We start from the raw sequence: 24,810 nt of genomic DNA, 5'->3' as shown, positions 1-24,810 counted from the left end.
TATTCTCATCTGCCTGCACGTGAACCATATCCTTCCATTTCCCTGAGCTTTAATGCGCCTATCTAAAAGCTTCTTAAAAGCCACCACCACCCCTGAACATCCATGTGCCCATCTCATGTGTAGAACTCATGGACTTCATTAACTTCACCACCGATTTCTATCCTGCACCCAAATTCACCAGCTTCTCGTTTTCACCCAACAAACTGCTAACATGGCCTGTTTCTTTCATCATTGTTACTTGTTTGAATATCTTTCATTCGTTTGTTCTTTATCTCTCCACATCATCGTCTATATCCCTCGTTTCCCTTCCCCCGGACTGTTCTGAAGAAGGGTCTCGGCCCGAAACGTCACCCATTCCTTCTCTCCAGAGATGCTGCCTGTCCCGCTGAGTTACTCCAGCGTTTTATGTCAACGTTTGGTGTAAACCAGCATCCGCAGTTGCTTCCCACACAGACGTTGCGGGATGGATCCCCCCCCAGCTGGCGTTTGGACGTTGCCTCACCCAGCCCGCTCTGCGTTCACCAGCGAAGGGCTACGAGTCGGCGAGGCAGAGAGCTTCCACGGCGTTGCTGGGCGCCTGCGCCACTCCGCCCATCACCACCAGACTGTTCCTGAAGACGGCGGCGGCGCAGGTGCAGCGGGCGGTCGGCATGGGGGGCAGCCGCTCCCACCGATTCTTCACCGGGTGCAGGGCCTCGGCCGAGCTCAGCACGGATGGCTGGTCCCCTGAAAAGCAGACACACCCCTCGTCACACATCCCCACGACCCCCAAAACACTGTTCATCTTCCCGTCCCGTCCCTCACAAGGACTTGGGTTTAGACTAAACCGGACATCGAACGTGAGGCACATTCGGGATCCAGTTAGTTCCCCCACCAGCCCTCCACTCACATCTATCCAATGACTCCATTTACACCTCACGCTGCCTCGGCAAGGTCAGCTGCATAATCAAGGACATTCGCACCCCGGCTGTTCCCTCTTCTCCCCTCTCCCATCGGGCAAAAGGAACAGAAGTGTGAAAACGCACACACCTCCAGATTCAGGGGCAGTTTCTTCCCAGCTGTTATCAGCCAACTGAACCATCCCACTAGAGAGCGGTCCTGAGCCACTATCGACCTTATTGGAGACCCTTGGACTATCTTTGATTGGACATTACTGGACTTTAGGGGCAGCACGGTGACGCAGCGGTAGAGTTGCTGCCTCGCAGCGCCGGAGACCCGGGTTCGATCCCGACTACGGGCGCTGTCTGTATGGAGTTTGTACGTTCTCCCCGTGAGCTGCGTGGGTTTTCTCCGAGATCTTTGGTTTCTTCCCACACTCCAAAGACATACAGGTATGTAGGTTACTTGGCTTGGTGTATGTGTAAATTGCCCCTAGTGTGTGTAGGGTAGCGTTAATGCACGGTGATCGCTGGTCGGTGCGGACTCGGTGGGCCGTACGGCCTGTTTCCGCACTGTATCTCTAAACTAAACTAAACTTTATCTTGCACTAAAGTTATTCACGTTATTCCCTTTATCATGTATCTGTACACTGTGGATGACTCGATTGTAATCATGTATAGTCTTTCCGCTGACTGGATAGCACGCAACAAAAGCTTTTCACTGTACCTCGGCAGATGTGACAATAAGCTAAACTGAAACTCGGAGTGGTCCACATTAGTGTGCAACTATTATAAGAGATCTTCATATAAACAACAACTGGGATTCCTGGGATGTCAGGACTTTCATATGAAGAAAGACTGGATAGACTCGGCTTGTACTCGCTAGAATTTAGAAGATTGAGGGGGGGATCTTATAGAAACTTACAAAATTCTTAAGGGGTTGGACACGCTAGATGCAGGAAGATTGTTCCCGATGTTGGGGAAGTCCAGGACAAGGGGTCACAGTTTAAGGATAAGGGGGAAGTCTTTTAGGACCGAGATGAGATTTATTTTTTTCACACAGAGTGGTGAATCTATGGAATTCGCTGCCTCAGAAGGTAGTTGAGGCCAGTTCATTGGCTATATTTAAGAGGGAGTTAGATGTGGCCCTTGTGGCTAAAGGGATCAGGGGGTATGGAGAAAAGGCAGGTACAGGATACTGAGTTGGATGATCAGCCATGATCATATTGAATGGAGGTGCAGGCTCGAAGGGCCGAATGGCCTACTCCTGCACCTATTTTCTATGTTTCTATGATAAATTACCCATGGAAACCAGCCATCTTGCTACCCCCTTCTCTGTTGCTCCTGTTTCAGCTGCCTGACTTATGGGGCAAGACTTACTCACTAAGACCTTCTCTTTGTGTTGGTAAGTGGGAGAATATGGGAACAGTTGAAGGGAATGTGGGGATAATATAATGGAATTAATGCTTGTGGGTTAGCATGGACACAAAGGGCTGAACGGCCAGTTCCTGTGCCCGATCTCCCCTGCAACTCTCCCAGAGAATAATCGCTCACCCACACAGTTTTAGTTTAGTTTAGAATGGAGATCCAGCACGGAAACAGACCCACAGGCCCACCAAGTCCACGCCGACCGGCGATCTCCGCACACTAGCACTATCCCACACAGCAGATCCTCAGATCATGTGATAGGAGCAGAATTAGGCCATTCGGCCCATCAAGTCTACTCCGCCATTCAATTCAATCAACCAGGAACAATTTAAACTTTCTACCGAAGCCAATTGTCCTGTAAACCTGCACGTCTTTGGAGTGTGGGAGGAAATCGGAGCACCCGGAGAAACCCACGCGGTCATGGGGAGAACGTGCAAACTCCGCGCAGTCAGCACCCGTAGTCAGGATGGAACCCGGGTCTCTGGCGCCGTGAGACAGCGACTCCACCACTGTGCCACCGTGCCGCCCATGACGTGGAGGGAAATGGACAGAAGTTGTTTCGGTTCATGACCCATTCTCGAGCTCCCCTTCTATCCCATCAGACTGAAGAAGGGTCCCAAACCCTGACCAGGACTACTTTCAGAATGTAGTGGTAAATGAAAATATCACATGTGAGTTCACCCCGGTGTCATGTCCGATCCTTTAATGAAAAGCAGAGGAGGAAAGATTTAGTAGGCGATGGATGATGTGAATTGCCAGGGTGAATTCCCAGGGTAAAATCCCACCCAAATCCATCTGATATGTCACTGAATAGATTCCAATGACTGATTTCTTTCTCGTGGCCTTTAGCAACCCCTGCTGTTAACAACCCGCAATTGCAAATGCATAAAGTTCGGAGTTGACCATTCATATATCAATTATGTAAGGGCAGCACCGTGGTGCAGCTGCCACAGGATCGATCCTGAGCTCAGCTGTTGCCTTTGTGGAGTTTGCACGTTCTCCCCGTGACCTCAGAGTACTCCGGTTTCCTCCCACATCCCAGAGACGTGCAGGTTCGTAGGTTAATTGGCCCTCTGCAAATTGTCCGAAGAAGGGTCCAGACCAGAAAAGTCACCCATCCTTGTTCTCCATGGATGCTGTCTGACCCGCTGAGTTACTCCAGCACTTTGTGTCTTTTCTCTGTAAATGGCCTCTTGTGTTCAGGGGGGATGCATGTAAAAGTGGGATAACATAGAACGGTGGATGTGGAGAGGATGCTTCCATTAGTGGGAGAGTCTAGAACTAGACTCAGAATTAAAGGACGTTCTTTTAGGAAGGAGATGAGGAGAGATTTCTTTAGTCAGAGGGTGGTGAATCTGTGGCCACAGAAGGCTGTGGAGGCCAAGTCAGCTGATATTTTTAATTCAGAGATAGATGAGATTCTTGATTAGTATTGGTGTCAGGGGTTATGGGGAGAAGGCAGGAGAATGGGGTTGAGAGGGAGAGATAGATCTGCCATGATTGAACGGCAGAGTAGACTTGATGGACCGAATGGCCTAATGCTGCTCCAATCACTTACGAACTTGATCTAATCTGGCCTCCTGATATGAGCTTTCAGACTATCACTGCGTATCTCATCTTCCTTTCTGCTGGGAAAGTAAAACGGCCATCCTTACCCAGCCTTGATTAGAAATTCCTCCCAACTTTATTGGCTGCTAGAGGAACAAGGAACTGCAGATGCTGAAATCTGGAGCAAAACACAAAGTGCTGGAGGAACTCAGCAGGTCTAGTTTAGTGTTGTTTAGAGATACGATACAATAGAACTTTATTGCTGTACCATACAGTATGGAAACAGGCCCTTCGGCCCACCGGGTCCTCGCCAACCACAATCACCCCGTACACTAGTCCTATCCCACCCACTAGGTAAAGTTTTTACAGAAGCCAATTAACCTGCAAACTTGCATGTCTTTGGGATGTGGGAAGATGTGGGAGGAAACCGGAGCACCTGGTGAAAACCCAGGTGGTCACAGGGAGAACGTACAAATTCAGTACAAACAGCACCCATAGTCAGGATCGAACCAGGGTCTCTGGTGCTGTAAGGCAGCAACTCTACCACTGCGCCATTGTATCACCCTCAGTGTTTAAGACAACCACAGGCAACTTTTCAGGTCGACACCCTTCTTCAGTCTGATGAAGGGTCCCGACCAGAAACCACACCTGTCCATTCCCTCCACAGATGCTGCCTGGCCCGCTGAGTTCCTCCAGCACTTTGTGTTTTACTATTGTTGACTGCTATAATGTTACGTCAAACTTTCTCAAGGGCAACTAAATGTGAGCAATTAATACTAATAATAATGAATAATGGATGGGATTTATATAGCGCCTTTCTAATACTCAATGCGCTTTACATCGCATTATTCATTCACTCCTCAGTCACACTCAGTGGTGGTAAGCTACTTCTGTAGCCACAGCTGCCCTGGGGCAGACTGACGGAAGCGTGGCTGCCAATCTGCGCCTACGGCCCCTCCGACCACCACCAATCACTCACACACATTCACACACAGGCAAAGGTGGGTGAAGTGTCTTGCCCAAGGACACAACGACAGTATGCACTCCAAGCGGGATTCGAACCGGCTACCTTCCGGTTGCCAGCCGAACACTTAGCCCATTGTGCCATCTGTCGTCCCGAACACTGGCCTTGATTATAATATTTGAGGTAGACAAATAATATTTAAAAACCAACAACTTAATTCCGGGAATGAGCAGGTTAACCCATGATGAGCGTTTGTCAGCACTGGGCCTGCACTCGCTGGAGTTTAGAAGAATGAGGGGGGGACCTCATTGAAACGTACAGAATAGTGAAAGGCTTGGGTAGAGTGGATGTGGATAGGAGAGTGGGAGAGTCTAGGACTAGAGGTCATAGCCTCAGAATTAAAGGATATTCTTTTAGGAAGGAGATGAGGAGAAACTTCTTTAGTGAGAGGGTGGTGAATCTGTGAAATTCTTTGCCACAGAAGGCTGTGGAGGTGAAGTCAGTGGATATTTTTAAGGCAGAGATAGATAGATTCTTGATGGGGAGAAGGCAGGAGAAGGGGGTTAGGAGGGAGAGAGAGAGATCGGCCATGATTGAATGCAGAGTAGACTTGATGGGCTGAATGGCCTTATTCTCTTTCTATTCCTTATGACCTTAGTTATTTTAGAGAAACTAAGAGACAAAGCCTCCTTATTCCACGCAGCCCCACGCAGTGTCTCAGAATAAAATCCATGTGGGGATGAGGGAAGATATTTAGAATGCGCTGCTAACTAGAAATGCCACTTGCTGCAGTGGGGTCTTGAATGTAGTTTGAAAGGTGTCAGATTATTTAAGAAGAATATGAGTTTCCGACTTACCGAGCCCCCCCGCCACAACAACCCTTCCCTGGAGATATGCGGCCACAAAGTCTGCCCTCTTGGTCTTCATGTTCAAGTGTCGTGTGTTCTTTGTCCAGCCGCCTGTGCAGTACAGGGGGGGGGAGGAGGGGGGGGGGGGGGGGAGGAGGAGAGAACACAAACAGCACATAAGCAAGAAAGTGAGCGAGAGGGAGAGGGAGATGGAGGGGGATGGGGAGGGGAATGGGATGGGCAGGGGGGGATGGGGAGTGAGAGGGGGAGATGGGGAGAGGGAGGGGACGGGGAGTGAGAGGGGAAGGGGAGATGGGTAGAGGGAGAGAGGGGAAAGGGTGGGAGTGGGATGGGGAAGGGGGGGGATGGAGAGAGAGGGGGAGATGGGGAGAAGGGGGACGGGGAATGAGAGGGGGAGGGGAGATGGGGAGAGGGAGGGGGAGTGGGATTGGGAGGGGGGGAGGGATGGGTGGAGGGAGAGGGGGTGGGGAGAGGGATGGGGAAAGGGAGAAGGAGGGGGAGAGGGAGAGGATGAGGGAAAGAGGGAGAGAGGGTGAGAAAGAGAGAGTGGCCGAGGTGTACAGGCACAGTTTGGAGAGAGAGATAGAGAGAGTCGACTGGTTCTTGATTCCCATACTCTGGGTAAAAGACTTTGTATGTTCACCCTGTCTATTCCCCTCATGATTTTATACATCTCTAGAAACTAATTCCTCAATCCAGCCTACCACAGCTTTCGGGGCAGCACGGTGGCGCAGCGGTAGAGTTGCCGCCTCACAGCGCTATAGACCCGGAGTTTGTACGTTCTCCCCGTGACCGCGTGGGTTTTCTCCGGGTGCTCCGGTTTCCTCCCACACACCGAAGACGTGCAGGGTTGTCGGCTAATTGGCTTCGGTAAACTGTCCCTCGTGTGGGTAGGAGAGCGCTAGAGTACGGGGGTCGCTGGTTGGCGCGGGCTTGGTGGGCCGATGGGCCTGTTTCCACGCTGTATCTCTAAACTAAACTACCCGGCAACATCCTCGTAAACCTTCTCCGCATTCTTTGCGTCTCATTGGATTTTTTCCTCCTGATTATGCACGGCTGGTTGGTGTGCACAAGGGTACACCGTAGGTCACGAGGTTCTCCCTGCGCCCAAGTCATTGTGTGGCACTCAACGTAAAGTAATTTGATGGGACAGACTGCGAGAGATATGTACATAGAAAATAAAAACATAGAAAACAGGTGCAGGAGTAGGCCATTCGGCCCTTCGAGCCTGCACCGCCATTCAATATGATCATGGCTGATCATCCAACTCAGTATCCCGTACCTGCCTTCTCTCCATACCCCCTGATCCCTTTTGCCACAAGGGCCACATCTAACTCCCTCTTAAATATAGCCTCCCTCTTAAATATAAATATATAAATGTACCACCCCTCTCATTCTGAAGAAGGGTCTCGACCCGAAACCTCACCTATTCCTTTTCTCCAGAGATGCTGCCTGAGCTGGTGAGTTACTCCAGTATTTTGTGTCTATCTTTGGTGTGAAGCAGCACCTGCAGTTCCTTCCTGCACGCGATACTCCCCCTAGTGGTGGCACCCAAACACATGGGCAATAATATAATGACAGCTTTAGAGTTGCTGCCTTACAGCGCTTGCAATGCCCAGAGACCAGGGTTCGATCCTGACTGCGGGTGCTGTCTGTATGGAGTTTGGACGTTCTCCCCGTGACCTGCGTGGGTTTTCTCCGAGATCTTCGGTTTCCTCCCAAGCTCCAAAGACGGACAGGTTTGTAGGTTTATGGGTGTAAATGTAAATTGTCCCTAGTGTGTGTAGGCTTGTGTTAATGTACAGGGATCGCTGGTCGGAGCAGACTTGGTGGGCCGAAGGGCCTGTTGCCGCGCTGTATCTCTAAACTAAATCTGGAACTTTCCCCAGTTGTTACTTGTGGGCGGAGCACCAAGGCAAATTCCTTGTATGTAAATACTTGGCCAATAAACTTACTTACTTACTTAAAAGGCTGGAGATGCCAAGGTTCTAGCTGGAGCTTCAGTTTCTTACTAATGACCCAAAAAGAGGTAAGGAGGAGTTATTTTTAGGTTTTAGATATATTTTAAAGCAGAGATTGTTAGGTTCTCGATTAGTGAGGGTGTTGAAGGTTATGGGGGAGATGGCAGGAGCATGGGGTTGAGATGGAAAAGTAGATCAGCGATGATATTGAATGGTAGAGTAGACTCACAGAATGAGACAGTGTGGAAACAGACCCTTCGTCCCAACTTGCCCATACCGACCAACATGCCCAGCTACACTAGTCCCACCTGCCGCATTTACATAGAAACATAGAAAATAGGTGCAGGAGTAGGCCATTCGGCCCTTCGAGCCTGCACCGCCATTCAATATGATCATGGCTGATCATCCAACTCAGTATCCTATACCTGCCTTCTCTCCATACCCCCTGATACCTTTAGAAACATAGAAAATAGGTGCAGGAGTAGGCCATTCGGCCCTTCGAGCGTGCACCGCCATTCGATATGATCATGGCTGATCATCCAACTCAGTATCCCATCCCTGCCTTCTCTCCATACCCTCTGATCCCTTTAGCCACAAGGGCCACATCTAACTCCCTCTTAAATATAGCCAAAGAACTGGCCTCAACTACCTTCTGTGGCAGAGAATTCCACAGATTCACCACTCTCTGTGTAAAAAATGATTTTCTCATCTCGGTCCTAAAAGATTTTTAGCCACAAGGTTCTGGACTTCCCCAACATCGGGAACAATCTTGCTGCATCTAGCCTGTCCAACCCCTTAAGAAATTTGTAAGTTTCTATAAGATCCCCCCTCAATCTTCTAAATTCTAGGGAGTACAAGCCGAGTCCATATCCCTCCAAACCTGTCCTATCCATGTACCTGTCTAACTGTTTCTTGAATGTCGGGATAGCCCCGGACTCGACTACCTCCTCTGGCAGCTTGTTCCATGCACCCACCGCCCTTTGTGTGAAAAAGACTCGATGGGCTGAATGGCCTAACTCTGCTCCAACGCCTCAAGGCCTTACCTACCCTGCTCAATGTCAAACACCTCCACGTTCTTCACAAACTTGGGTTTCTTGTAGCCTCGCGCCTGCTGGAGACCTCCCAGACTGAGGAAGCTCGTCTCCGTCATCACATAGCTGGAGAAGGACCTCCGGCAAGGAACGCTGGGAAACCTGCTCCACACCCTGGTCTCCGTGTCAAAGACTTCAAAGGCCGTGACGGGGTTCTTTGCTTGTCTCCCACCTACCCAGGGAAAAAAACAGTGTTGCGTTATGTTCTCAAACGTCGGTTAGGTGGCACGCCGGGTGTTGAGTGCAGGGTGGTTCAGTTTAGTTAAGAGATACAGCACAGAAACAGGCCCTTCGGCCCACCGAGTCCATGCTGACCAGCGATGGAGTCATAGAGTGATACGGTGTGGAAACAGGCCCTTCGGCCCAACTTATGCTGTGCTGTTCTGGGTTCTACAAGCATGGTTAGTGTTTCAAGTCGCTGCCTCCACATGGGAAGTCACATCAAGGTGCCCATCCACAAAGCTACCAGCATACGTCTACCTGCCAGGATATACAGTCATAGAGTGATACAGTGTGGAAACAGGCCCTTCGGCCCAACTTGCCCACACCAGCCAACATGTCCCATCCACACTAGTCCCACCTGCTTGCGTTTGGTCCATATCCATACAAACCTGTCCTATCCACGTACCAGTCAAGCTATTAATTAAACTTTGGGATAGTCCCAGCCTCAACTACCTCCTCTGGCAGCTTGTTCCATACACCCACCACCCTTTGTGTGAAAATGCTAACCCTCAGATTTCTATTAAATCTTTTCCCCTTCACCTTAAACCCATGTCCTCTGGTCCTCGATTCACCCACTCTGGGCAAGAGACTCTGTGCATCTATTTTTTTTTTTTAAAGATTGTGCCCACACATTAACCTACACACACTAGGGGCAATTTTACAATTATACTAAGCCAATTGGCCTACAAACCTGTACATCTTTGGAGTGTGGGGGGAGACCGGAGATCCCGGAGAAAACCCACGCAGGTCATGGGGGGCAATGTACAAACTCTGTACAGACAGCGCCCGTAGTCAGGATTGAACCCGGGTCTCTGGCGCTGAGAGGCAGCAACTCGACCGCTGTGCCACCGTGCCGCTCTGTACTTCAACGGCAATAGGGGAAGTGCAGCCTCGACGTTGTGAAAGGCAGTCTGGAAAAGTGGAATAGACTTGATGGGCCGAATGGCCTAATTCTACTCCTATCCCTTATGACCTTATGACCTTAACCCGAAACGTCAGCTACTCCTTTTCTCCAGTGATGCTGCCGGGCCCGCTGAGTAACTCCAGCATGTTGTGTCGAACAGCAATCGAAGCTTACTTTCTCAACGCACGGGGACTTACCGAATACGTGGATCTTGCCGGCGTGGAAGAAGGCACTGGCTGCGTATCTAGGTGTTGGCATGGCATGGAGGGCATGCCAGGCATCATTCCTGACGTCGTACTGCTGGAGGTGACCTCGTGGAAACGTGTCTGACCCCATGCCGCCCACCGCATACACCTGGCAGTCTGTAAACACACACGTCGACACATTCACTGCAGCTTTCAATTCATGCCTACATCGTTTATTACTTTTAGGTTTTGTTTTAGAGATACAGCATGGAAACAGGCCATTCGGCCCACTGGGTCAGTGCCGACCAGCGATCCCCGCACACTAACACTATCCTACACCCATTAGGGACAATTTTTACATTTACCAAGCCAATTAACCTACAAACCGGCACATCTTTGGAGAGTGGGAGGAAACCGAAGATCTCGGAGAAAACCCACACAGATCACGGGGAGAACGTACAAACTCCGTAGTCAGGATCGAACCCGGGTCTCCAGCGCTGCATTCTTAAGGGGTTGGACAGGCTAGATGCAGGAAGAAAAAAATCCTTAAGGGGTTGGACAGGCTAGATGCAGGAAGATTGTTCCCGATGTTGGGGAAGTCCAGGACAAGGGGTCACAGCTTAAGGATAAGGGGGAAATCCTTTAAAACCGAGATGAGAAAAACATTTTTCACACCGAGAGTGGTGAATCTCTGGAACTCTCTGCCACAGAGGGTAGTTGAGGCCAGTTCAGTGGCTATATTTAAGAGGGAGTTAGATGTGGCCCTTGTGGCTAAAGGGATCAGGGGGTTTGGAGAGAAGGCAGGTACAGGATACTGAGTTGGATGATCAGCCATGATCATATTGAATGGCGGTGCAGGCTCGAAGGGCCGAATGGCCTACTCCTGCACCTATTTTCTATGTATCTATGCATTCGCTGTAAGGCAGCAACTCTACCGCTGCGCCACCGTAACTTTGGAGGCACCGAGTGGAAACAGGTCCTTCGGTCCACTGAGTGCGTGTCGACCAGCGATCACCAGAGATAGTCAGAGGGTGGTGAATCTGTGGAGTTCATTGCCACAGACGGCTGTGGAGGCCAAGTCAATGGATATTTTTAAGGTGCAGATTGACAAATTCTTGATTAGTGCGGGCGTCAGAGGTTATGGGGAGAAGGCTGGAGAACGGGGTTGAGAGGGAAAGATAGATCAGCCATGATTGAATGATGGAGTGGACCTGATGGGCCGAATGCTCCAATTCTACTCCTAGAACTTGTGAACTTCCACAACAGCATTGGGATAAATGACAAATTTAAAAAAAAGATTTATTGGACAGGGCCTGAAGATTAAATATTGGTGAAGACATTGGGCAGTGTTTCCACGGTCTTCTTCAGGATAGTGTCATGGGTTCCCCACCCCCTGCTTTGAGAGGTGGGGGACAATCCTCCCCCATGTTTTGTAATCCGCATTTTGTCAAATGCTTTCTAAGGGCTGAATCGGCCCGTTCCCTGGGGCTTTCAGCGGCTTAAAATCAAACCGCTGCATCGGGGCGATTGAGGCTCCCGATGTTGAAGCCCCCGCCAGCTGATGAAAGACCCCATGAATGGGCCGAATCAAGCCCCACAATTCGGGGCGGACGAAGCTGCTGTTGCTGGAGTTTGGTCAGCTCCCGATGTTACCGTCCACGGGGCCCATGGTCGAAGCCTCGTGCCTGTGCGCATGCGCGCGCGCGGCCGCCAAGATATTGTGTCCCACGCATGTTTTGATAGCGATTTCCCTGCATGCTTTGGTGCACAGGTCAACATTAAACCTAAACCCTCAGTGCTGCATTAGGGTAATGGGCCAGAATATACATTTGTCTCTGGCAGGAACCCACAACATTCGCAGTCCATCACGCAAACCAACCTCCCTTCCGTTGACTCCATCTACGCTTCACGCTGCCTCGGCAAGGCCAGCAGCATCATCAAGGACCAATCTCACTTCCAGTCACCCCCTCTTCTCCCTTCTCCCCTCTCCCATCAGGCAAGAGGTACGGAAGTGTGAAAAATCACACCTCCAGATTCAGCTACAGTTTCATCCCAGCTGTTATCAGGCAACTGAACTGTCCTCTCACCAACTAGACAGCAGTCCTGACCTCCCATCTACCTCAGTGGAGAACTTCAAACTATCTTTGACCAGACCTCACTGGACTTTATGTTACGCTAAATGTTATACCCGTTGTCCTGTATTTGAACAGGATGAATGGCTTGATTGTATAATTATTCTCACTGACTGGAGAGCACGCAACACACAACAAAAAGCATTTTCAGTATACCTTGTCCGTGATATGTGTCAACAATAAACTAAACATTCTGTTTCAAGCTGAGTGATGGTTAGTTAATGCCTTACAGGGTAATTATATGACTGTTGCAGGAAAGCGATTCAAACAGCGCCAGAGGCCCGGGTTCGATCCTGACTGCAGGTGCTGTCTGTGTGGAGTTTGCGCGATCGCGTGGGGTTTCTCCGGGTGCTCCGCTTGCCTCCCGCACTCCAAAGACGTACAGGTTTGTACGTTAATTAGCTTTGATAAAATTGTCCCTAGTGTGTGTAGGATAGTGCTCGTGCACGAGGTAATCGCTGGTCAGTGCGGACTCGGTGGGATGAAGGTCCTGTTTCCACACTGTATCTTTAAAGCCTAAAGCTGGGACCGATGCGGTAGGCCAAGTGCATCCTCGTGTGTGTGTGTGTGTGTGTGTGTGTTTATGTGTGTGTGTGTCTATGTGTGTGTGTGTGTGTGTGTGTGTGTGTGTGTGTGTGTGTGTGTGTGTGTGTGTGTCCGTATGTGTGTGTGTGTGTGTGGTGTGTGGGTGTGTGTGTCTATGTGTGTGTGTGTGTGTGTCTATGTGTGTGTGTGTGTGTGTGTGTGTGTGTGTGTGTGTCTATGTGTGTGTGTGTGGTGTGTGTGTGTCATATGTGTGTGTGTGTGTGTGTTTATGTGTGCATGCGTGTGTGTGTGTGCTGTGTGTCTATGTGTGTGTGTGTGTGTGTGTGTGTGTCTATGTGTGTGTGTGTGTGTGTGTGTGTGTCTATGTGTGTGTGTGTGTGTCTATGTGTGTGTGTGTGTGTGTGTGTGTGTGTGTGTGTGTGTCTATGTGTGTGTGTGTGTGTGTGTGTGTGTCTATGTGTGTGTGTGTGTGTATGTGTGTCTATGTGTGTGTGTGTGTCTATGTGTGTGTGTGTGTGTGTGTCTATGTGTGTGTGTGTGTGTCTATGTGTGTGTGTGTGTATGCGTGTGTGTGTCTATGCGTGTGTGTGTGTGTGCGTGTGTGTGTCTATGTGTGTGTGTCTATGTGTGGGTGTGTGTGTGTGCGTGCAAGTCTATGTGTCTATGTGTGGGTGTGTCTATGTGTGTGTGTGTGGGTGTGTGCGTGTGTATGTGTGTGTGCGTGCATGTCTATGTGTATGTGTGTGGGTGTGTGCGTGTCTGTGTGTGTGTGCGTACATGTCTACGTGTGTGTGCGCGTGTCTGTGTGTGTGTGTGTGTGTGCGTGTGTGTGTGCGTGTGTGTGTGTGTGTGTGTGTGCGTGTGTGTGTGCGTGTGTGTGCGTGTGTGTGTATGTGTGTGTGTGTGGGTGTGCGTGTCTGCGTACATGTCTACGTGTGTGTGTGCGCGTGTCTGTGTGTGTGTGTGCTTGTGTGTGTGTGCGTGTGTGCGTGTGTGTGTGTGTGCGCGTGCGTGCATGTCTATGTGTGCGTGTCTATGTGTGTGTACGTGTGTGTGTGTGTATGTGTGTCTGTGTGTGTGCGTGTGTGTGTGCGTGTGTGTGTGTGTGTGTGTGTGTGTGTGTGTGTGTGTGTGTGTGTGTGTGTGTGTGTGTGAATGTCTATGTGTGTGTACGTGCGTGCGTGCGCGTGTGTTATTTCTGCAGGGAAGCAGCGCTGAATTTAGTCAGAAAATACATGTGGTTGTTGAAGGGCGGTGGTAATGGTTCCTGTTTGTTTTTCTCCTAACAGCTGCAAGAAGCACTCACTACCTTTCAAGGAAAGAGGAGTAACTCTCATTACTCGTGATGAGTAGGCAGCTGGTAAAGTTCTGAAGAAACATTATTTATCCCAAAATTGGCCCCTTGTGAAAGAGGAACCTCATTCAATCTTCTTCAGTGACCCGAGAATCACGTCACGCAGGAGGAGTCTATTCAGTCTATTGCGCTCTTTCGAAGGAGCTATCAATTGGCCCACGTTCCACGTTCCATCCACACACCCTGCAACGTTTTCCTTTCTAATATTTATCTAACTTCCCTTTGTAAAGTTACCACAACATCTAATTCCACTGCCCTTGCAGGTCAGAAATCCTGATCATCGTTACTCCCGGTAGGGTTAGAGGGGAGGCACTGTGGCGCAACGGTAGAGTTGCTGCCTTACAGCGCCGTAGTTCGATCCTGACTACGGGTGCTGTCTGTACGTTCTCCCCGCGAACCCCGCGAACTGCGTGGGTTTTCTTCGGGTGCTCCGGTTTCCTCCCACGCTCCAAAGACGTAGAGGTTTGTGGGTTAATTGGCTTGGTAAAATTGTATGTGAAATAGGGCTAGAGTATGGGGCGATCGCTGGTGGACGCTGATTCGGTGGACTGAAGAGGCTGTTTCCGCTTTCTACCTCTGAACTAAACTAGTATGAAGGAAATCCCCCCACTCCGCTTGCAATCCATGTAACATTGCTCCTTAATCCAAGACAATGACAATGACAGGACACCCATCAGTTGAACGTTCTCTATCAGTATTTAAGAAGGAACTGCAGATGCTAGAAAATCGAAGGTACACAAAAAAGCTGGAGAAACTCAGCGGGTGCAGCAGCATCTATGGAGCGAAGGAAATAGGCAACGTTTCGGCCCGAAACGTTGCCTATTTCCTTCGCTCCATAGATGCTGCTGCACCCGCTGAGTTTCTCCAGCTTTTTTGTGTACATTTGTCTATCAGTACCCTATCAAACTTTGAAAGCCTTTAATAAATCTCCTTTAACCTTATCCATGCTCAATCCTATCTCGTCTACATATTCCCGAGATTTAGTTTAGTTCAGAGATGCAGCGCGGAAACAGGCCCTTCGGCCCTTCGAGTCCGCGCCGACCAGCGATCCCCGCACACTAACACTATCCTACACACACCCCAGGGACAATTTTATATTAATACCCAGCCAATGAACCTACAAACCTGTACGACCTTGGAGTGTGGGAGGAAACCGGAGATCTCGGAGAAAACCCACACAGGTCACGGGGAGAACGTGCAAACTCCGCACAGACAGCGCCCACAGTCAGGATGGAAGCCGGGTCTCTAGCGCTGTGAGACAGCAGGTCTATCGCTAGATCTAGATTTCTCGTCAGTGCCAGTAATTACCTTTGACGATCGCCGAGATGCCCATGGCAGCTTCCAACAAGGGTTTCTTCTTCTCCCATTTGCCTTCCTCGACGTTGTACATCTCCACGGTGGAGAGGGGGTTCTGGTGGACCCCCATGCCCCCCATCACGAGTACCCGCTTGCCAAGGGCCGCCACGGCAGCGCCCGCCCTTGCAGTGGGCATGGGCGGCAGGGTGGTCCACTGGTTGGCCTCTGGTGTGTAGGCCTCGCACACGTTCATGGGGGCCCCGCTCTCGTCACAGCCCCCGATGAGGTAGAGTCGCCCCCCGCTCTCCACCGGGGCGCAGTAGACGCGGCCGATGGCCAGGGGCGCCAGCGACTGCCAGTGGAAGGACTTGGTGCTGGGCACAGACATGGTGTTTCATGTCCCCTCCCTCAGACGTGGCCCGCCTGGCCCAGTGCACAGCCTGGTTTTAAGCTGCGGCAATCTCAGCGCAAAGAATATCGTGTCTGTAAAGGAAAAATAAAGATGCAGTGATCGACAACTTGTAAACGCTAATAGATATTTAGTGCGGCGCGGTGGCGCAGCGTTAGAGTTGCTGCCTTACAGCGCCAGAGACCCGGGTTCCATCCTGACTATGGGTGCTGTCTGTACAGAGTTTGTATGTTCTCCCAGTGTCCTATGTAGGTTTTCTCCGGGAGCTCCGGTTTCTTCCTACGCTCTGTTTGTACGGAGATTGTACATTTTCCCTGGGACCATGTGGGTTTTCTCCAGGTGCCCCCGGTTTCCTCCCACGTTTCAAAGACGTACAGGTTTGTAGGTTAATTGGCTTTGTAAAAATTGTAAAATGTCCCTAGTGACAATAAAGGCTATCTGTCTGTCTGTCTGTCTGTCTGTCTGTCTGTCTGTCTGTCTGTCTGTCTGTCTGTCTGTCTGTCTATCTATCTAGTGTGTATAGGATAGTGTTATCATCTAAGATTATTAAGGGTTTGGACACGCTAGAGGCAGGAAACATCTTCCCGATGTTGGGGGCGTCCAGAACTAGGGGACACAGTTTAAGAATAAGGGCTGAGGAACGGAGATGAGGAAAACACTTTTTCACACAGAGAGTTGTGAGTCTGTGGAATTCTCTGCCTCAGAGGGCGGTAGAGGCCGGTTCTCTGGATACTTTCAAGAGAGCTTGATAGGGCTCTTAAAGATAGCGGTGTCAGGGGATATGGGGGGGAAGGCAGGAACGGGGTACTGATTGTGGATGATCAGCCATGATCACATTGAATGGCGATGCTGGCTCGAGGGGCCGAATGCTACCCCCTGCACCTATTGTCTATTGTCTATGCGGGGATCGCTGGTCGGCGCAGACTCGGTGGGCCGAAAGGTCTATTTCCGCGCTGTATCTCTGAAAAAAAAAAACTAAAGGTAAACAGTGCCAAATGACTTAACTACTATGTCTTCATGGAGAGATGACCATTATACATTTCATTGTCCAAGCACGGGATGGGACCACGTAGCAGTCGAAAGCTTCAGTTGAAATCATCCAGACCCTACAATGCTTAGCCTGCAGGAGGCCACAACACACTAACAGAGGCAGCGTGAAGTCCTTCTCAGTTATTTACAGCTACTACGAGGAGTCCTAGCAACAGCCGATGTCACGCTGTGAGCTTCTGTAGCCAGGCAACAGCATCAGCTTTGATAACCTGCACATCCCCGCAGAATAATCCTGTCACATGTACAACTCATCTGCAGGGGCCACACTCTTGCATTATGGCCATTTAATCAGATCTAGGAGAGGTTTGCAATCTGTGTCTTGACTCAACAGCTGACTTTCTTGAGAGCTCGGTTTGGCCTCAGCTGGTTGTCCATCTCATCATAGAAACATAGAAATTAGGTGCAGGAGTAGGTCATTCGGCCCTTCGAGCCTGCACCGCCATTCAATATGATCATGGCTGATCACTCAACTCAGTATCCTGTACCTGCCTTCTCTCCATACCCCCTGATCCCTTTAGCCACAAGGGCCACATCTAACTCCCTCTTAAATATAGCTAATGGACTGGCCTCAACTACCTTCTGTGGCAGAGAATTCCAGAGATTCACCACTCTCTGTGTGAAAAATGTTTTTCGCATCTCGGTCCTAAAAGACTTCCCCCTTATCCTTAAACTGTGACCCCTTGTTCTGGACTTCCCCAACATCAGGAACAATCTTCCTGCATCCAGCCTGTCCAACCCCTTAAGAATTTTGTAAGTTTCTATAAGATCCCACCTCAATCTTCGAAATCCTAGCGAGTACAAGCCGAGTCTATCCAGTCATGTAGCAGTTCCGGCCCAACTCTGTTGGATTCTATGTCACTAGCTTGGCGGACTGGTTGCTAAATGGGTCATTGCACCATGAGCTGGTGAAGCAAAGATCACACTCTGAACCTGGCACAGTCACCATTGAGAAAGTGGGATAACAAGATGGTCGCCGTGGACTCGGTATGCCGAGGGGCCGTATCTACGCAGCATATTTCAATCAGTCAATCAATGTAGTTTAGTTTAGTTACACAGCACGGAAACAGGCCCTTCGGCCCACCGAGTCTGCACCGACCAGCGATCCCCGCACACTAACACTATCCTGCACACAATAGGGACAATTTACATTGATACCAAACCAATTGACATTTATACCAAACTTGTACGTCTTTGGAGTGTGGGAGGAAACTGAAGATCTCGGAGGAAACCCACGCGGGTCACGGGGTGAACGTGCAAACTCCGTACAGACAGCACCCATAGTCGGGATCGATGCAGGGTCTCTGGTGCTGTACGGCAGCAACTCTACCGCTACGCCACCGTGCCGCCCCTAATTTGGATTAGGAAGAGGTACGGTAATTGTAAAGGATTGTACAATGTTGAATGTTGCTGCAAAAAAACAACCATGACAGCACCACTGTCAAATTAGAGTAAGAATGATGATGGTTTTGTGAGATTGGGGCAGTCTTGCACTCCCTACACACTAGGGGCAATTTACACAGATCGACTTCGGGAACCCCAAGCCGCAGGAGCTTCAACCGCCGGCTGCGGTAGCTTTGATCGCCGGCTGCGGTAGCTTTGATCGCCCGACGGATGGCTCGACTGCTCCGACCGCGGGAGAATAAAGAGGATGAATATTGGACTTTTTCTGCCTTCCATCACAGTGAGGATGTGACTGGATGTTCATGTTAACTTTTATGTAGTTGTGTGTCTTGTTGCTTTTTTATTCGTATGGCTGTACGGTAATTCGCATACCACTGTACCTTAATTGGTTCATGAGACAATAAAAGACCTTTGAAACCTACAGACCTGCACGTCTTTGGGATGTGGGAGGAAAACCCTGGCAACCACATGGTTTTAAGAGATTGGGCTTTACCGGGATGTCCTTCACTCCCAACACACTAGGAGCAATTTACTGAGGCCAATATGACTGAAATATGCGTCTTGAGTACAGCAACAAAATGCGACCAAGCACTCCCTCTAAGTCTGTTGCTACAGTTGTTTGTCAACACCCTGCGACATGCACAGAATATCCGGAGATTTTTGAGTCTAAAACCGAAGATAGACACAAGATGCTGGAGTAACTCAGCGGGACAGGCAGCATCTTGGAGAGAAGGAATGGGTGACGTTTTGGGTCGAGACCCTTCTTCAGATCTTTCCTTACTTCCTACCCATTCCTTCTCTCCAGACATGCTGCCTGTCCCGCTGAGTTACTCCAGCATTTTGTGTTCGGTTTAAAGCAGCATCTGCAGTTCCTTCCTACACAATATACGGGAGGAGGTTTGACTATAGGAGGGGGCACATGACAAAAATGATCCTACGCACACCTGCCCTCAAGACAGACATGCCTGCCAGAGGATAGACAGAGGATAGCTGGAGTAACTCAGCGGGTCAGACAGCATCTCTGGAGAGAAGGAGTAGGTGACGTTTCGGGTCGACATCCTTCTTCAGACTGGTAGTCAGGGGAATGAGAAACTACAGATATAAATGGTGATATAAAGAAATATAGAACAAACTACTGAAAGATATGTAAAAAAGTAAGATGATGAAAGAAAGGTGGAGCCCACAATGGTCCATTGTTTGCAGTGGGCTAGGTGTTACGGATAGAAATTCTAACAGTTTTAAATACAATACAGAATTTTTTTTAAATGATACCATTAAATAATTGAAAAAAAAGGCAGGGGATTCATAGAATTGTGATATGAAAGGAACAGAGACACACAGAGTCGGCATGAACTCGGTGGGCCGAAGGGCCTGGTTCCACGCTGGATCGCTAAAGTTTACAGATTCCTGATTTCAGGAATTCAGCATGGAATTGATTTCGATGGATAATGATTGCAGAAATGCAGTACCTCGGACTCTGGTGCAGGATTATTCTTCTGCAAGTATTTAGCAAACAAGCTACGAGAGTTATAATTGCCAGTGAAATCTGACCTAGTTTGTGCAGGTGCTTTGGTTGGAACCTCAGTGACTGTGAAGCCAGTTAAAGCCAATTAGGATAAAACATGAATCATTCTGCTGCTGCTGCAGGTTGTGATAAATTACAATGAGAATCAGTGCATGGTGCAACGACCGGTCAAAACCCAATGAATACATTTTAGTTTCAGTTTGGTTTAGAGATACAGCGCGGAAACAGGCCCTTCGGCCCACTGTGTCTGCGCCGACCAGCGCTCCCCGCACACTTGCACCATCCTACACACACACTAGGAACAATTTACATTTATACCAAGCTAATTAGCCCACAAAACTGTATGTCTTTGGGGTGCGGGAGAAAACCGGAGTTCCCGGAGAAAACCCACGCAGGTCACGGGGGGAGCGTACAAACTCCGTACAGACAGCACCCGTAGTCGGGATCGAACCCGGGTCTCTGGCGCTGTGAGGCAGCAACTCTACCGCTGCGCCACCGAACCGCCTTAAATGAAATATTTAGATTTAGCCTCACCCGCTGAGTTTCTCCAGCATTTTTTGTCTACCTTCATTTAGTGAGGATGTAAGCTTGTCGAAGGCTCGCCTGTCGGCGTCACTGGGAGGGAGGTGGAGAGAAGTCGGGCGTGAGGATTAAGGGCCGGTAGGGCGGGGTAATAGACAATAGGTGCAGGAGTAGGCCATTTGGCCCTTCGAGCCAGCACCGCCATTCAATGTGATCATGGCTGATCATCCCCAATCAGTACCCTGTTCCTACCTTCTCCCCATATCCCCTGACTCCGCTATTTTTAAGAGCCCTATCTAGTTCTCTCTTGAAAGCATCCAGAGAACCTGCCTCCACCGCCCTCTGAGGCAGCGAATTCCACAGACTCACAACTCTCTGTGAGAAAAAGTGTTTCCTCATCTCCGTTCTAAATGGTTTACTCCTTATTCTTAAACTGTGGCCCCTGGCTCTGGACTCCCCCAACATCGGGAATATGTTTCCTGCCTCTAGCGTGTCCAAGCCCTTAACCATCTTATATGTTTCAATGAGATCCCCACTCATCCTTCTGAACTCCAGAGTGTACCGCCAGCGCCTTCACGGTCGGCTGCAGGAGGTGCCCCCAGGACACAAAAATGGCCGGGCGAGGAGAGGGACGTTGGTTCACGGGAACTGCTCTAGTACATTGAGTGCGTGGGCCGACTGGATTTTGAATGATGGCGGTGCCTGCATGTGTAATGTATGCAAAATGAATTCCATTGTGTAGTTGCATATGTGACAAATAACGCACCATCGAACCATTGAAGCCATAAAGCCCAAGAGACCCCAGTTTTGAACCACAAGGAGACAGAGGTCATGAGTGCTTTCATCACATTGGGTAGTGTCCTGCTGGATATGGTGCATGGCCACAAGAAAATCCTTTGCACCCTCATCTCCAAAGTCTGTAACTTTATATCACTGAGCAAAGCTCAATGTGCTGGATTAATTCAGTGTGTCAGGCAGCATCTGAGCAGGGAATGGATAGGCAACGTTTCAGGTCGGGACCGTTCTTCAAACCAACTGCAGTTTCCTTGTGTCTCTAAACTTAAAGCACTCATCGGTCATCGCCAATAATCCAAACACCTTTTTTTCGGTGCAACAATGAGGGACTGCTACAATAAATGAATGAATTCAAGTTAATAAGAATAAGTTTATTGGCTGAGTATTCACATACAAGGAATTTGCCTTGGTGCTCCGCCCGCAAGTGACAACACGACATACAGTGACAGTTAGGAATGACACATAAAACGTTAAACATTAATAATAAAACATTATTGTTTTATTACCAGAGCAACTGGAAGAATTGTTGTTCAGGTGAGACCTTAAACGGAGTCTTCATCTGGTCAGAAAACATCGCATGCGTCCATTTTTCAAAGATGAGCAGGGGGGTTATTTCCCAAATCTAGACAAATATTTATCCAACAGCGGGTATCACCAAAACAAATTGCCTGCTAACTCAGCAGCTAACCGATTCCCTCTCACAATTCCATGAACTGCCCTGGTCACAAACCTATACATTGAATAATTCACACTGGCCAATTGGCATAGCAGCGCATCTTTGTGAAGTGGGGAGGAAGCAGAGCAGCCCAGAGTCTGAAGGAGTATCTCAACCCGAATCGTCACCTACTCCTTCTTTCTCTCCAGAGATGCTGCCTGACCCGCTGAGTTACTCCAGCTTTTTGTGTCTATCCATCCCAAGGCCGTCTTAACGCATGGGCACGCTGGGCAGTTGCCCGGGGCCACCACGAGCATAGGGGCCCCATGCTAATCTATGTATTGTGGAATGGTCTTGTAGAACATGAAGACGGAGAAGAACGTCGCATACGCATGACGGCATATTTGATTCGGCATAAAGAAATCTGAAGTGTAGGGGCCCCAGTGCACTGATTTGCCCGGGGGCCTATAATGCTGTTAAGACGGCCCTGATCCATGCCAGAGGAATGTGGTAACCTCGTGGTCTCAGCCACAAGAGAGAACATTCTCCAAAGACAGCACCCCAGGTCAGGATCAAACCCAGATCGCCACTAATTGTCTGTTCAGCTTACGGGAGGCGAGCAGTGGCCAGCATCCTTTCTCCAAGAGAAACCAAAGTAATGAGTTCTAGTGGGTTGACAGATTTAGGCCACGCTCTACCAAGGATGGCAAGGTGCCCAGTTCTGCTGTTGTTAAGGCTGTGAGATATCTCATTAAAAAGTTAGCAGTGCTGTCACTTCTGGCCAGAGTCTTTCTTGCACATGCATGGTCCCTGTGTTTCTTCAGCTTCCCCTCCACCCAGTACCCCCTCCATAACCCAACCCCTCCCTCCCCCCCACCCTTCAAGTACCCCATCCCCCCCCTCTAATTAACTACCCCCCACTGCTCCCCTCCCCCAAATTCCCCCTTCCCCTCTCCACCTCCCTCCCCTCCCATGTTCTTCAATCCTCACCCCTCCTGTCTCCAACCCTCCCCTTCCCGCCCAACTACAGTCCCCCTCCCCACCCATATCCCAACACTTTCTCTCCCCGTCCAATTCCTCCTCCCCAATCCCCCACTCCAATCCCTTACCCCTCTCCTCCCCAGTCCCTATCCCCTGTCTCCTCCCCAGTCCCTATCCCTCTCCTTCCCAGCCCCCCGCCCAACTCCCCCTCCTCAGTCCACTAACCCCCTTCCCAATCCCTCAACCCCTCCCCATCCCCTCCTCGCCCATTGGGGGAATGGGGAAGACACTGGCGAGCGCTTAGGGCTTAGAGAATCAAGGGATATGGGGGGAGAAGCAGGAACGGGGTACTGATTTTAGATGATCAGCCATGGTCATATTGAAGGGCGGTGCTGGCTCGAAGGGCCGAATGGCCTACTCCTGCGCCTATTTTCCATGTTTCTATGTTTTTCTAACCGCTACCACGGCGCACCAAGTCTGAGTCTCGGCAGCGGGCAGGAACAACGTTGTCTATTTCCTTCGCTCCATAGATGCTGCTGCCTGCACCCGCTGAGTTTCTCCAGCATTTTTGTCTACCTTCGATTTGATTCCAGCATCTGCAGTTCCTTCTTAAACAAGAACGTTGTGGGTGGTCGCACTGAGCTTTCCATTGCATTGTTCGCCGGCCCATTTACCCTCCCTCCCACTCCCCCCCCCCCGTCACCCCCACATAGAAACAATCAGGAAGCCCCTTCCAAATAACTCAACGCACCAACTCCATCTCCCAAAGCGAGAGGAAGGGGGAGACTCTACCGCTGGGATCAAATCTTTTTGCACAAAAAAACCCACTCTTTTAAATGCATTCAACTGCACAGCAATAAATGCATTAAATTGCATTTAAAAGGCAGATTGGGTGAGCAATATAATGCATTAAAAAAGAGCAGATTGGGTTAAAAGATTGAGCGAGCAATATGTTGCATTTAAAATAGCAGATTGGGTTAAATGGATGAGTAATATATTGCATATACAGGATCAGATTGTTGTGAAAAGAAGAATTGATTCCAGCGGTAGTGTATCTAAATATCTATATATATATATATGAATATATTTAACGCTACCTGCAAGGTCCGGTCACCAGGCAGCAGGGGAAGACCCTGTAAATGTTCCATTAAACCGGGAGCCGTTCCTTCACCGTGCTAAAAGGCAGCCTGGCTCCAGCTTGGGAGGGTGGCAGTTTCTACTCTGCTCATCATCCGAAACCAACCCTCCTTCACACGGGGGGTGGACGCAGCGCCAGGTGACAACAACCGCGGGCGGGATCGTATTGGTAAAGAGTTTTTTGTGTTGTTGCTGCGTTTCTCAAGCGGCAGGAACTTTTGAAGTGTTGCCATTCGGGCGCTGGGCGTCTGAGAAGGTGGCTTCATCGTGACCTTGCAGAGAGACACGGATATCAAAAGACTCAAGAGTGTTTTGAGTAGGGAGGAACAAACTGCAGATGCTGGTTTAAACTGGAGACGCAAAATGTCCGAGTAACTCAGCTGGACAGACAGCATCTCTGGAGAGAAGGAATGGGCGACGTTTCGGATCGAGACCCTTCTTCAGACTCAATAGTGTTTTATTGCCATACTAGACCAAGTGCAGACCCGTTGGGTCTGTTTCCCCAACGTGCGTTCCCCAGGCTGCGGCATCACACTCACACTAACCACCCCCCCCAAACACACAGGTGGGGGGAGAGAGAGACGGGGTGGGGAGAGGGGGGGTGAGAAGAGGGGAGGGGGGGGGGGGGGGAGGAGGAAATGGGAGAGATTTGGGAGGGAGAGGAGAGCGGGGTAGGGGGAGAGAGAGGGGGATGGGAAAGGGGAGGAGAGTGGGGAGCGGGGAGGGGGAGGGAATGAGAGAGGGGTGGGGGAAGGGGAGAGAGGGGGAAGAGTGGAGGGAGGGGGAGAGTGGGATGGGAGGGGGAGAGAGGTAGGGGGGAGAGAGGGGGAATAGTGGTGAAGGAGGGGGGAGGATAAGAGTGCAGAAGAGGGGTAGGGGGAGTGGTGGAAGAGGCAGAGATGGGTAGGGGGGAGAGAGGGGTGGGGGATGGCGTGGGAGGGGAGGAGGGAGAGGTGA

The 24,810-nt window shown here is 50.0% G+C and overlaps 1 protein-coding gene across 1 annotated transcript; it reads right to left on the bottom strand.

Annotated features, from left to right (window-relative positions):
• Positions 1–382: 382 nt before the first annotated feature.
• klhdc8a (kelch domain containing 8A) lies at positions 383–24,147 on the bottom strand. Its single transcript, XM_033042815.1, has 6 exons — positions 23,814–24,147; positions 15,391–15,861; positions 10,063–10,227; positions 8,696–8,911; positions 5,676–5,777; positions 383–726 (listed from the first exon to the last, which is right to left on the bottom strand). The coding sequence occupies exons 2-6, from the start codon at positions 15,764–15,766 to the stop codon at positions 533–535; spliced, it is 1,053 nt and encodes a 350-aa protein (XP_032898706.1). The 5' UTR covers positions 15,767–15,861; positions 23,814–24,147; the 3' UTR covers positions 383–532.
• Positions 24,148–24,810: the final 663 nt, after the last annotated feature.

The sequence above is a fragment of the Amblyraja radiata genome, chromosome 24, assembly GCF_010909765.2.
Source record: "Amblyraja radiata isolate CabotCenter1 chromosome 24, sAmbRad1.1.pri, whole genome shotgun sequence".
NCBI classification, from domain to species: Eukaryota; Metazoa; Chordata; class Chondrichthyes; order Rajiformes; family Rajidae; genus Amblyraja; species Amblyraja radiata.
Note: the sequence above shows the minus strand (reverse complement) of the source record. Positions and strands in the feature narration are given on the sequence as shown.

Coding starts and splice junctions, on each gene's coding strand:
- klhdc8a (XM_033042815.1), bottom strand. CDS start 15,766: ATGTCTGTGCCCAGCACCAAGTCCTTCCACTGGCAGTCGCTGGCGCCC. Junction 8,912..10,062: donor CGGCAAGATCCACGTATTCG/GTAAGTCCCCGT, acceptor TTCCCTGGGTAG/GTGGGAGACAAGCAAAGAAC. Junction 727..5,675: donor TGTTGTGGCGGGGGGGCTCG/GTAAGTCGGAAA, acceptor TCTGCTTTTCAG/GGGACCAGCCATCCGTGCTG.